General features: G+C 40.8%; 1 protein-coding gene across 2 annotated transcripts in view; it reads left to right on the top strand.

Annotated features, from left to right (window-relative positions):
• The first annotated feature begins 1,611 nt into the window (after positions 1 to 1,611).
• The window catches only part of LOC135260053 (polypeptide N-acetylgalactosaminyltransferase-like 6), a 142,019-nt gene continuing 131,576 nt past the window's right edge, over positions 1,612 to 12,054 (top strand). The window contains exons 1-2 of one of the 2 annotated variants that reach the window (XM_064345179.1): positions 1,612 to 2,552; positions 2,907 to 3,170. In XM_064345179.1, coding sequence (XP_064201249.1) covers positions 3,036 to 3,170 — 135 coding nt within the window. In that variant the 5' untranslated portion in view covers positions 1,612 to 2,552; positions 2,907 to 3,035. The other variant, XM_064345180.1, reaches the window with a different exon arrangement.

The following is a 12,054-nucleotide window of genomic DNA, read 5'->3' as shown; positions in this document are numbered from 1 at the left end:
GAATGTTCCACTCTGGCAAGCCTGAAACACATGTATCTTTGTGCCCAAAAAAGGGAATCTGTGTTGAATGCGCAGAAATCTGTTATAGACATCTTACTGGATGGTATGTTGTCCATATTCTGTGCATGGTCTGCATGGGTAAGGTCTTGGATATACCACAGATGACCTGGGGGTGTGGGGGACGGGGGGGACGGGGGGAGAACGGGCCCTGTTTCATGAAGCAGGATTACTGAGTTAGCTGGATAACTGCACTGAGTAAAGCCCGGAGCTCCCCCAAATCCGGAACATGGACTGAAGTAAAACGAGCTTGAACTTTTTAACTCGAAAGATTGCTTTCCCTCCAATTTAGAGTAAAGAACCTCCAGCTGTGTTCGGTGCCCATGAAATGCAAACACAATGCTGTACTACACAGTGTAATACAAATCTGATAAACTACCGTACATATTGTCTGGATTAACTTAGTCAATCGAATAGGTGATACATTTTTAAAAAAATAGGTAATACATTAATACATTGTATAGTGAATTAAATGTGAAAATCGACACGCAGTGCTTAAATAAAATCATATAATTCCATTGTTGGAACAATTACATAACCTCTATCAACTCAACCGGGGATTTCCACCTTTTTATTTTTTAATACACTCAAGCAAACATACCCCAAAGGTATGTTGAGGTACAGGAAAGCCGAGAGGGTGACATCGTATAAAAAACATCCCTCCCCTGACGCTTACAATGAGGAAATGGTGTGCTTTCCCATGGGACCTCCAGCCGTGCCAAGGACAACCGACTGGCACAAATATTTATCCTTAGTGTGGGGCCCAGATATCACACCAGAGCGTGGGACCCCATCCGCACACTCGAGCTCTACCTTATCAAGATGAATCAACCAGCGGGCCCCTTGCCATTTTAGGACAATAACAGTTGTTTTCATTGTTTATGGTATTTTCTTTTACAAATATCATCCAAAAATAAAAAATTGAAATTATAAACAAGACAATGTTTGGTGACAAGGACAGTCACAATCCGTTTCTCAGCCACCTTCGAGAATATCCAGCTGTCATAAATAAATTAATCTGCTGAAAAATACATGGACAGCTGTTATGGTTATTTTATCCCACATGCTTTTGACAGCTGTCATTTTTTAATAATTAGTATAATTATTACCTTCACAACATAATTTATTAAAAAAAATAGAAACAGAAATGTGTCAAAAGTTGGTGTAATGCCTACAACGTCTCCAGGCGTGCTGCTATATTAGCTCCTTCATTGTTCAGAGTAAAATAGAAATGCTATTGATCAGTAGCCTACGACTTAAATCACTTCAATTGTGTGTGTGGATTACCTGTTTTGCTCATTCGCCCTTTCAAAAAAAATTTAATTCACGTAAAATGAAAAAGACAGTAACCTAACATATGAGTCATACTGTCACGAATATGACAGAGAGATTTTAATCCTTATATGAAGAGTAGGCTATTTTTTTCATACGTGATCCTTCAGTTGCAGCACACCGGAGACTTTAATTGCACATTTTCAATGTAAACATGCCCATTGGAAAACTGATTTGACAGTAGCTGGCGTAGGCGGTACACCCAACGACGCTCTGGGGTGGGGCTTCTAGCTGCGTTTCGGATAACTACATTAATAGGGGCTTCGTATGAAAGAATGTAATTGTCTGCACGGTCTGCAGACCCAACTCTGCAGAAAGCGTTCGAACGAGCGCACAGTCAGGTGTTTTCGACAAGACACCACAACCAAACAGATCAACTCAGTGGGCACGGATCGATTCAGTAGGAGCGCCACTGTGATATTTTTTCTTAGTTGTAAAGGGGATTTGCTAACGTAGGCCTTCTTCACGCAATTTGTCTGAGGTTCTGCTTTGTGGAGGCGCGTGTCAGAAAGTGCAATTGAACAATATAGACACTTTACTACACCACAATGACATTAGAATAATGTTACCATTTGCAATATTTCATAATTTAAGAGAGAAAAAAACACTTGGTTATCACCTAGGCTACTGGTTTGGTTCGCCTCTCTCTCGTCATACCCGTACATCACTCCAAAGTCATTACAAAATATTGCCATCCCTTATCCACCTCTGTAAAACAGGCTGCTATTTCGAGGCAGTAGCTGTTCTGCTGCTGGTCCTGACGACAACGAGAATAACTGCCGTGAGGTTTGCGCGCTGCCCACTGGACTCCGCTAGCTTTTAATAGATCAGCAAGCTTTCAGAATGTTTCCATGCTAATGTGTTGTACACGTGGTTCACAGCTACAATATCTGAACTGTGGCGTCCTATCGAAGGCAAAGTGCGAACGGGAGTCCTACTCGGTCTTTGTGTGCGAGAAATGCGAAGCATAAAGAATTCGCCCGTGCGGTTTAGCCTATTGAGAACATAGATCGAACTCTGTTTCCTCGATGTATGTGAATGAGGGCTTGTCCTGCGATAGCCTCGTGCACAGCAAAATTGGTGTTTGCCAGCATGAACGATGAGGAAACGATAATCTAACGACAACCGGCGCTGATGCCACAACATGCAAATCAGGTTCCACGGTAAGTCATTTTAATGTTATATTATGAAGCATTGTGTTTGTTTATAACTGCGTGTTTATTTGTTGATTCATGCCTCCGTTAGATTCTGTCGCGTGATAATTCGGTTTGGTGGGTGAAACTATGAACGACACTAAAACTGGATTATTCCGAGTCTATTCAATTCGTACGGCAACATACTTGCTGTGAACAACCAAGAGTAGGCTACTCAGTTTAGATAGTAAATTGTTCACCGCGCAAACAGTCACCTGTTAAATTATTAAATGTAGGTTTCGTGATTCTTCAAGATAACGTCGTTTCTGTCAGGCACTGACATTGGAAATAATGCATCATTGATTTTGCTCACTGTGCTTCCAGGTGAAAGTTTGCCAACTGTTCCTGAGGACTGCGCTCAAATAACCGATCTAACAATTCAGAGGACATCACATTCTGAAGACGGGAACCGTATTTAAAGTGGGGATTTTATCTCAACGTCGTGCTTTCGCAATGAAGAGAAGGCAGAAGCGAGTGCTACAGTTTACCTTTCTATTCATGGTGGCATTGATTTTCTTGCCAAACATTGGTCTGTGGTCCTTATACAAAGACAAGCGACAGATCAAGTCACCGGAGACGGGTGAGCAGGTATGGTCCAAAGCAAAATGCCCACACTTTACAGACATGGCGTGAATCGACTGAGATACGTATGATGCGGTGTCTTGACAAGGTTGCATTAAGTTAGTCTCACGTATAACAGTTTATTCACAACCACTAAAACACATAACGACAGTGATCTGTGCACGTGTTCTTTGATTTGCCAAACTGAGAGTTGACGAGCCACACTGCATGGAAGGCATCTGTCATTGTCGATGCCATTCTCCCGTTTTGTAATATATACATTTGTATAAATGAATTCATTAATAACTTATTAGCCACGTGAACCGAGTATTTTTTCCAAAAAAAAACCTTTAAGGGCGGATCATGTAGCCTACCGCCTGTTTCTATATTTGCGAGTCAGAATCTCAGAAGCAATTATTTGTTTCCCCGTAATGTGGGCTACTTTTCAAGAAGTCTATGGTAGGTAAGTGTTGGCCGGTATTTTGTAATAAATAAAATGCATACAATATAATATGTCATTGTAGGATCCAGGTCTATCCTAAAATTGATTAAATACTCCTGGAATATGTTTTACACACAGAAAAAATGTTCGGGGTAAAATCTGAATACTTTTACAGCAACTGAGCGTGTTCTAGAGCACACCCAAGAACACTGTTAAAATGGATTCAACGCTATCAGAACGGATTTAAACGCTAATTTAGCCTTGTATTAGCCTATTCAATGTGTACATTTCAGTAAATCACATCAACAGATACATAACCACATCTGATTTTATTTTAACTGAAAGTTTGTAAAGCAAAGATTGACTAAGTTCATCCAGACAGTATGTACGGTAGTTTATCAGATTTGTATTAGGCTACACTGTGTAGTACAGCGTTGTGTTTGCATTCCATGGCCACTGAACACAGCTGGGGGGGAGTTCTTTAATCTAAATGGGAGGGAAAGCAATCTTTCAAGTTAAATGATTTTAAATGAATAACTGATGTCTAGAGTCTCAAAGGCTCGCTGTTGATGGTCCTTCGGAGTCCCAGCACAGCTGCTTATGGGAAACGAGCGAGCTGACATAAGCACTGGCACGAGACAAACTATATTGCCTGTAAAATGTGCCGTTGACTGACCTTTTGGGGCTATCCATTTCAGTGTCATCGGTAGCTACAGTGACCTGGAATAAACTTAAATAAAATTCAGCTATATCAAGCGTAGTATATTGTAGCTATATCATATATTTCATTTTCGTATTGTCCAGCTCATTGTTTTTTTTTTATTGCAGTAAAAATAAACCTTTCTGTTACCTGAACATTGAAAATAAGCTCTTCTGATTCCCTGGGTGGAGAAGATGGCAGCATTAGTCGAACAGCTTCAGTGGGAGGCATCACAGCTGAGTTATGCCAGCTCAACTGATTTTACACTCATTCAGCCAAGACTGTCACTTTACAATGTGTAATGTGAATTTGTATGTGAATGTAACTGGCAAAATGCTGGCTCTAATTAAGAAAGTATTAAAGTGTGGTTCATTTTCTTCTCCTATTGTGTTTGAAGTGTCCAGTTAAATACCAATATGGATTGCAGTGTAATTTTGAACCTGAAAATCTAACTACTGTTGCATTAGCCTACTTAATGAGTAGGGACAACTTTTTATTCACATGCTCAGTGAGGAGCTGCAATCCATATGGGATTGTTTCTAAAAATGATTATGATTTACTTTCACAGAAAATATACATATGTTGTGTCCGTCATTTAGTTTGCGTTATGTTATTGTTGTGCTTGGTGGATTGTTCCATAGTTCACTTTTATAGGCTGTGGGATAGTGGCGTTTCCTTCTGAACGTCTCTTGAAAATACCGACCCTCGCACTGTTCCTGAGAATGAAAAGGACTGCTATTCACACTCTTCCCACATCCAGATCAATATGATTGCATAAAAATGTGAGTCGCACTAAAACGTGATTTAAAAAAAGAATAGGGTGGCCTGGTTTGGATGATCCAAACGCTTTTCCGGAATGGACAGCTAATGAGGATATTTTTGGGGCGGTTTTAGTCTGTTGTCAGCATATTTTCAGGTGAACTAGCACGGGCGCTACAGTGAAGGTCTGAATACTTGCAAAATAGAGAGTAACTACACCCAGGACTGTGCAAGGTTTCTGAATTTTTTTTTGTAAATGCAGCCAACTGATAATGAAAGTGTGGTCTAGTCTTAAAACATATTGTACCATTATCAGGCAGTGCTTTAAACAATACTTTAAACAATTGGTGAGCTGGTTAACCAGCTGGCATAGGAGTTTATTTAGCTGACTTGCTTTCTGAAGTGGCGGGACACCGTTCGAGGTGATACCAAAAATATGTATAGCGACGTGCATCATTTTCTGTTCTCTGCTTGGTATCTTTTTCGGCTAGAAACCAAACGACTGTCTAACAGCCGAAGTAAAATACCTTGCTAATTAGGCCTATTAGCAATCTGGGGCATAGCTAACTTACCATTCAAAGCTAATGGCTGACTAAAACTGTCATTACTGTTACATAGTTTGTAAAACATTCCTTGCGGGTAAAATTAGAATTACTAGACCGTATGCAGCAAAAAGCTCTGCTGAAATTCTACAAGTCAGCGAGTTGTTCCTGATATGGCGTCAGCTTTGAAAATCTGAAAAATGTCTGCCTTCACAAATCATCACAGTTATATTGTAGGTGCCAGTGGAGTCTGCAGAGACTTCCCTATCTCAAATCACATCCTGGTGCTACTGAACAGACTCGCACTTCGCCTACACTCTGCACTCATATGACCAGTCTGATAAACATTTTGGAATGAGTCAACTTGTTTCGGGTTAGAATTTTTCTTTAGCACGAGCAGTTGTTTAGTGAAATGATTTTACTTCTTTCTTTTTTTTTTCCCCATTCAGCTGCATTATTGGACTTTGTGTTGGTGATAATTGTGAACGTAGGCGCTGATTTGGCTTCGACGTTGTGAATGTTTGGTACAGTCGCGTGATTTGCTAACATAAACCACACGCACAATAACTGACATTTATTTGAGTGAGGAGGACACTTCAAACCGCTGAAGGAACAGTTACCAGAGAGAGAGTACTGCTTCGGCTGCTAATAGCGGACTCGTTGGCTTGGTTACTAAAGAAGTTCAGAAGTCTACTCCAGCCAAATAGCTGGCTGGCTAGCACACTGAAAACATTAGCCACACATCTTGTGCTACTAGCACTAGCCAAACGCAAGGGAAAGTTGAGACCGACCTCCATTTTAGAATTCAACCACTGTATCCGTTCCTCACATTAGCATCTGTTTAAGAATGTAACCAACCATTGGGGGGGGGGGGGGGTCAGCCTTCGGACCACTTGCCTGAGTTGTGAACTCCAGCTATGCGCACTACAATTGACCCGCTCAGTTCACGTACAACAGAATTCATTATCATACAAAAAAGAATTAGAATGAAATTGGGCATGGACTTAAAGTTCATGAATCTGATTACTTTTCAAGCATTTCCAAAAAAAAAAAAAATTTAAGTACTTTTTTCCATGTTACCAAACTCTAAAGCTCCACGGAATTATATATCAATAAAACACCCAGGTCCTGTACCTCAGTACCAATTCAATTTAATCTTGAACGGAGGTTCTCGAGATCATAGGTCATTAAAGCAATGGAATTTAAATGCATTTAAGGGAACTGTTTGTATCCTCTGATGCAGAGAAAAACAAATCAATATGGCAATTATTCACACAGGTTACACGATTGAATTTAAATAAGTTCAGTTCCAGCTATCATTGTGTGAGATGGTGTTTATTAGTGTGTTGGGTCAATAAACAAAAACCCTGTAAAATATGTATGAACTATAAATGAATGATAATCAATCTGGGAGATAGTGGAACATGTTGATTCACACTGATCCTCCTCAGTCCTATTATTTCTTTATTTGCAGCAGTGCTTCTATTTTTTAATTCTCCTCAATTTCATTGACTTTTGCACAGTGAATGTATGTAACAATGAACAATGCCTTTGATTTTAATAGGTCAGTAGGTTCAAATAACTTTGCTGGAACCACAAAAATGATGCAGATTGTATTGATATCTGGCTGCCCAAGTTTGAACCCCCTTAATATGGTGACTGTGAACTTTGTGTGAATCTGTACATTCTCAACAGAATATATGTATGTTTTTTATGGAACTCTGCACAAGTGGGGGAAAAAAAATGTCACTGGTCACAACAGAGGCCATTTTTCAGATTAATTCCCTGGCAGAGTACACTGCCAGTTCCCCTTGCAATGATATTGGATCCAAACCAAATGTTTACCGATCAGCAGACTAAGCTTGTATGAAAAAGCTTGCAAAAAAAAACATTAACCTGTGTTTCCGTATCATAGACGTTAGAATGTCATAAGCGTTAAAATATCACAAATACTAGGCCGTCTCTTGACATGCAGCAACATGGCCTGTTTTCTGATTGGTCCACGGCCAGCTGCTTCTACGATAACCTCCCTGCTCAGGTGCCACAATGTGATGTCTGAGAGGAAGGCAATGAATGAAGGGTCCATGTTGAATCCAGGATGAACCTCCGTCAACACATTTGTGTATATAGCCTACATATATACAGGTGTTTGCAGCACTTATCCAGAGTGACTTGCATAACTTTTACATTGCATCCATTTATACAACTGGATATATATTGATGCAATGCAGGTCAATTACCTTGCTCAAGGGTACAATGGCAGTGTCTTACCTGAGAACCTGTGACGTTTAGGTTACAAGACCAACTCCTTACCCATTATACTACACTGCCGCCCTGTTGATTAAGGCTGAAGACTATACACTTTGCTCAAGTGTCATGTCATACTAGCCTGGCAACTGCCAACAAACATTATACTGGGGGAGTCTCCCTCGATGTCTTTAAGTCTTTATTTTTAATTGAGATGTTGAAATATGTTGTTCATGTGGGTGCAACCTACAGAGATTCGTATTCTTCAAAAACCATCAAGAAAAACATTTTTCAGTACAAATATCAAATACATAGGCTGCCTTTAAATGGAACTGAATCAAATCTGTCGGTGAGATATTGCTCTTTGTGGCGTTATAATGGTGGATGTCCTTGCAGAGTTGAACTCGGGGGACCCTAAAAAGGGGGTGCTGGAGGCTGTTTTGGAGATCTGTCGGGTCTCCAGGCTCCTACGCTCGATGGCAGGCCCTCGATGGCCTTGTAGCATTGTCTAGTTCCGGAATGTTCCCTTGAATTTGTAAGGGGCCCGAGCACTGGTCTGCTCTTTTGGCTTGGTTGAGTTACTGGAGCTGCTGCATTTTGCTTCTTGTGATGTGATTTTTGAGGGGGGGGGGGGTGTACACTATAACCTCTGTGTTATAGAATTCCCTTCTGGGATAGTGAACTTTACAGTGAGCAGGGCAACCTTGGTCCTCTGATTGACAGATATTGCTTGAGCAAATTGCTTGGAAAACATTCTCCCATTGGATCTGAGGGAGATAGACAGGTTTTTACCCGTTACGTTGTAGGTCCCTGACAGCATTCCTTATGATCTTAAAGAGTTCCCGTAGGTCACGATTTGAAGTGTCTGCATTACACAGAATATTGCACTTACCTCTGTTTGCACCCTGGTAACCAACAGTTCCATCACGTTTATCCTTGTAGAAGTGCGCTTGGTGGCAAAAGCTTTATAGACATACTCACAAGACCATATTGGTGAGCAGATATGGATTGTTAACTGCTGTGCATAACTTGTTTGGAGAACTTGAAAACAGGGTTTAATAGGTCTCCATTGAAACAAAGCTCTGCATATATCGAACCACTCAGTTCAGCCTCAATTAGGTTTTGCTTACATTAGAGTGTGAAAAAAGAAATAAACATGAATTGACTTCAAGAATTGTAAGATGAAGGATCTGCCCTCACAATGGAAGCATGGATAAGCAAAGCGTTAGGCTTGCTGGTTTCTCTCCAAGCTTTATTGGGTATTAGCATAATGCACAACAGCCACCACAAGGCAAATTAAGTGCTTGCAGCTGCATGTCGATCCTGCGGATTCTTTCGGGTCATGTCCTGAACTCTTGGGTCGGGAATTACGAAAGGGTGGGTGGGGTGGAGAGATGCGGGATGGAGAGATGGAGGAGTGAGAGATGCAGGATGGAGAGATGGAGGAGTGAGAGATGCAGGATGGAGAGATGCTGAGGGGGTGGCTGATTCCTGGAAAGAGGAGCAGGTAGGCGGGATAAAGAGATGCTGATGATGTTTTACCACACAGAGAAACAAATGTGTATTTTTCAGTGCTGAAAAAAATAAATTAAAAAATTACAAGAATGACCAGGTGGTAGGCAGGAGGAAGGCTCTGTAATTATTTGGATAAGTCGGATTTCTTTTTGGAAGAAAACGGCTGCACTTTCTTTGTCTCTCACTCAAAAAAAAAAAAAAAAACCCAAACCAGTGAGGCTTCCCTTTTTTTTGCCCAGCAGCTCATTGTGAGGGTCTTTTATCTGACTGTTAGTTAAACATGATGTGGAGAGACCGGGCGGAAGCTATCTGGGGAGCGGTATAAACCACAAGCTAATGGTTGAAATGGCAGAACGTGGGTAAATGTTTCCAATTTGAATTTATTTGCATGGAAACAGCCCAGGAGAGATGTGAGTGCATAAAAAGAAATAACTTTCTAGTTTCTTTACTTAATGTGATACGATAATGCTTGCATCAGTGGCCTGGGTTTCAGTCTAAATGTGCAAGCCCGGAGGGGGGTGGGATGGGTGGGCGGGGGAGTTGTGTCGCTGGGAAATGTTTGAAAGTTAGCGCTTCTCGCTGTCACAGTCTGGTGACTTTGAGAGGGAAAATTTATGGAAAAAGAAGCGTGCCGGAATTGACTTCGCGCAAGCCGTTTTAATTTGTTTCATGAACTGAAATACCAGCTCCTATCAGTGCGACAGCCATTTTAATCACCAAGATTATTTTAGCTTTTCATCTTTGGGATTTATTTTACACTGACCTGCCTAAATAAATTTACGTAAATGTAAATTGCATGTTGTAAAAACAGCCATCCTGTGGGTTTCCTCCAGGTTCTCTGGTTTCCTCCCACAGTTCAAAGACATGCAGGTAGGCTAATTGGAGAGTCTAAATTGCCCACAGATGTGAATGATCAGTAAGTGGAGTGTGTGCCCGGCGATAGATTGGAGGCCTGTCCAGTTTGTATTCCTGCCTCTCTCCCAATGCATGCTGGGATAGGCTCCAGCAAACCCCTGCGAGCCAGACCAGGAATAAGCAGTTATATATAATGGATGGATTAAAAACAGCCATATACTGTATTTATATTTTCAACCAGTGACAGAACTAACTAGTTCTAGTGATATCTTAGATTAAAAAGAGGCAATGACTCTTATACTTCTAACGTTTCACCATTTACATGCAGGTCACCATCTTCCCAGTAATGTGAGTCACTTGGTTATCGAAAATGCAAAAAAAAAAAAATTCTGTTTTATGAGGCAAGTACACAAAGGGTATAGCTCACAGGGGGGGTGCCAACTTAAATCCTATTTATTTTTTAAGCAACATGAATTGGCATTTCAGTCAGGCTGAATTTCTGTAGCTACGTAATATCCTGTGTAGCAGTCTAAGAAAGCACATAATTTATTTAAAAGAAAAGAAAGCAGATACTTAAGTTTTTTTTTTGAGCGAAACGAGCCAAGATCTTTTCTTGGACCTCTGGAAGCTGCTGTATGAAGATGATCAATCTCGCATGGCTCTACGGAGCAGACTATTTATTTTGCAACTTCACAGGGTTAGTGAACACTTGCAATTTCGGTAAACTCGGGCATAATGATTTGTGATTATGCTCTAAAATATGTCCCTTTACTGGAGAGTGTGGACATTTTCTTGAAATAGAGGATTTATCTTCTGTGATACAAAAGTGGAGTCATTACTTTGTTTTATCCTTATGGGCCGGACCAGTGGGACACTTTCGGAGACAGATAGCGTGGGACATAGCATGGCTGACACTATTTTTCATCTTAATTGCTGTTCTTGCGTAAGGATGATTAACTTGTTTTGCACCCATGTGTACTATTAAAACAAGGACTAGCCTGTTTTCAAAACTCGCTTTTCACTGATGCGAGGTGGAATGGATATCAGAGTTCACAAAGCTTTTCTTTTCTGGTTCCATCCTCTTGAATGCAAACCTTTTGTAAAATGTATTTAATGTAGCAGAACCAACCAAAAAGATCACACCCCTGACAGTATAAAATGGCGCATCAGCGAGAGCCAATAATCAATGCAGGAAAACCAAAGGGACAGAGAAGTAGAGGCACTGCCCCCCCCCCCCTCCAGGCACTGAGGACTGCAACCGATGACTAATCAATAAAATCAAAGTCCTGACACACAACTGCCGATCATCACACGAACGCAACCCATGTACTGTAGCCATCAATACGCTTTCATCATAACTGCAGAATGGAGGCCCACAACCCACCAGTCTTCCATAGGTAGGGTCTCCAGGGCCTTGTAATGCTGGCACAGGTGTACAAATAAAAAGTTCTGAACCTGTGTCGGGGCCTCGAATTTCTCCACTACAGAATTTATCCATTTTCTTTACTGCTTGCTGTAATCCGCCATCTATAATATGATTGCGATCTATATTTATGACCATGGCTCAGATGAATACTTGATGCTGATTGGCTCATAAGAATGTGTGTATATTATGTATGCTGCTTGGTAAAAATCCCTCTCACTTTCATAACCATCCCATGATGTGCGTATATATCATGACAGCTACACAGCTTGGGGTGGTTTGTTATTAGTCTCTTATCCCTTCATAAAATATGCATATGTTGTGCTGTTTACTACGACATTGATTTTATTAAGGCAGGGTTTATTAAGAGACTGAACTGCTGTAACAGGATATCAGTTCAGAAGAGATTAAAAATGTATTGTGGACTG

The sequence above is a fragment of the Anguilla rostrata genome, chromosome 7 (assembly GCF_018555375.3).
Source record: "Anguilla rostrata isolate EN2019 chromosome 7, ASM1855537v3, whole genome shotgun sequence".
Taxonomy (NCBI): Eukaryota; Metazoa; Chordata; class Actinopteri; order Anguilliformes; family Anguillidae; genus Anguilla; species Anguilla rostrata.
This window is presented reverse-complemented; position numbering and strand designations above follow the sequence as displayed.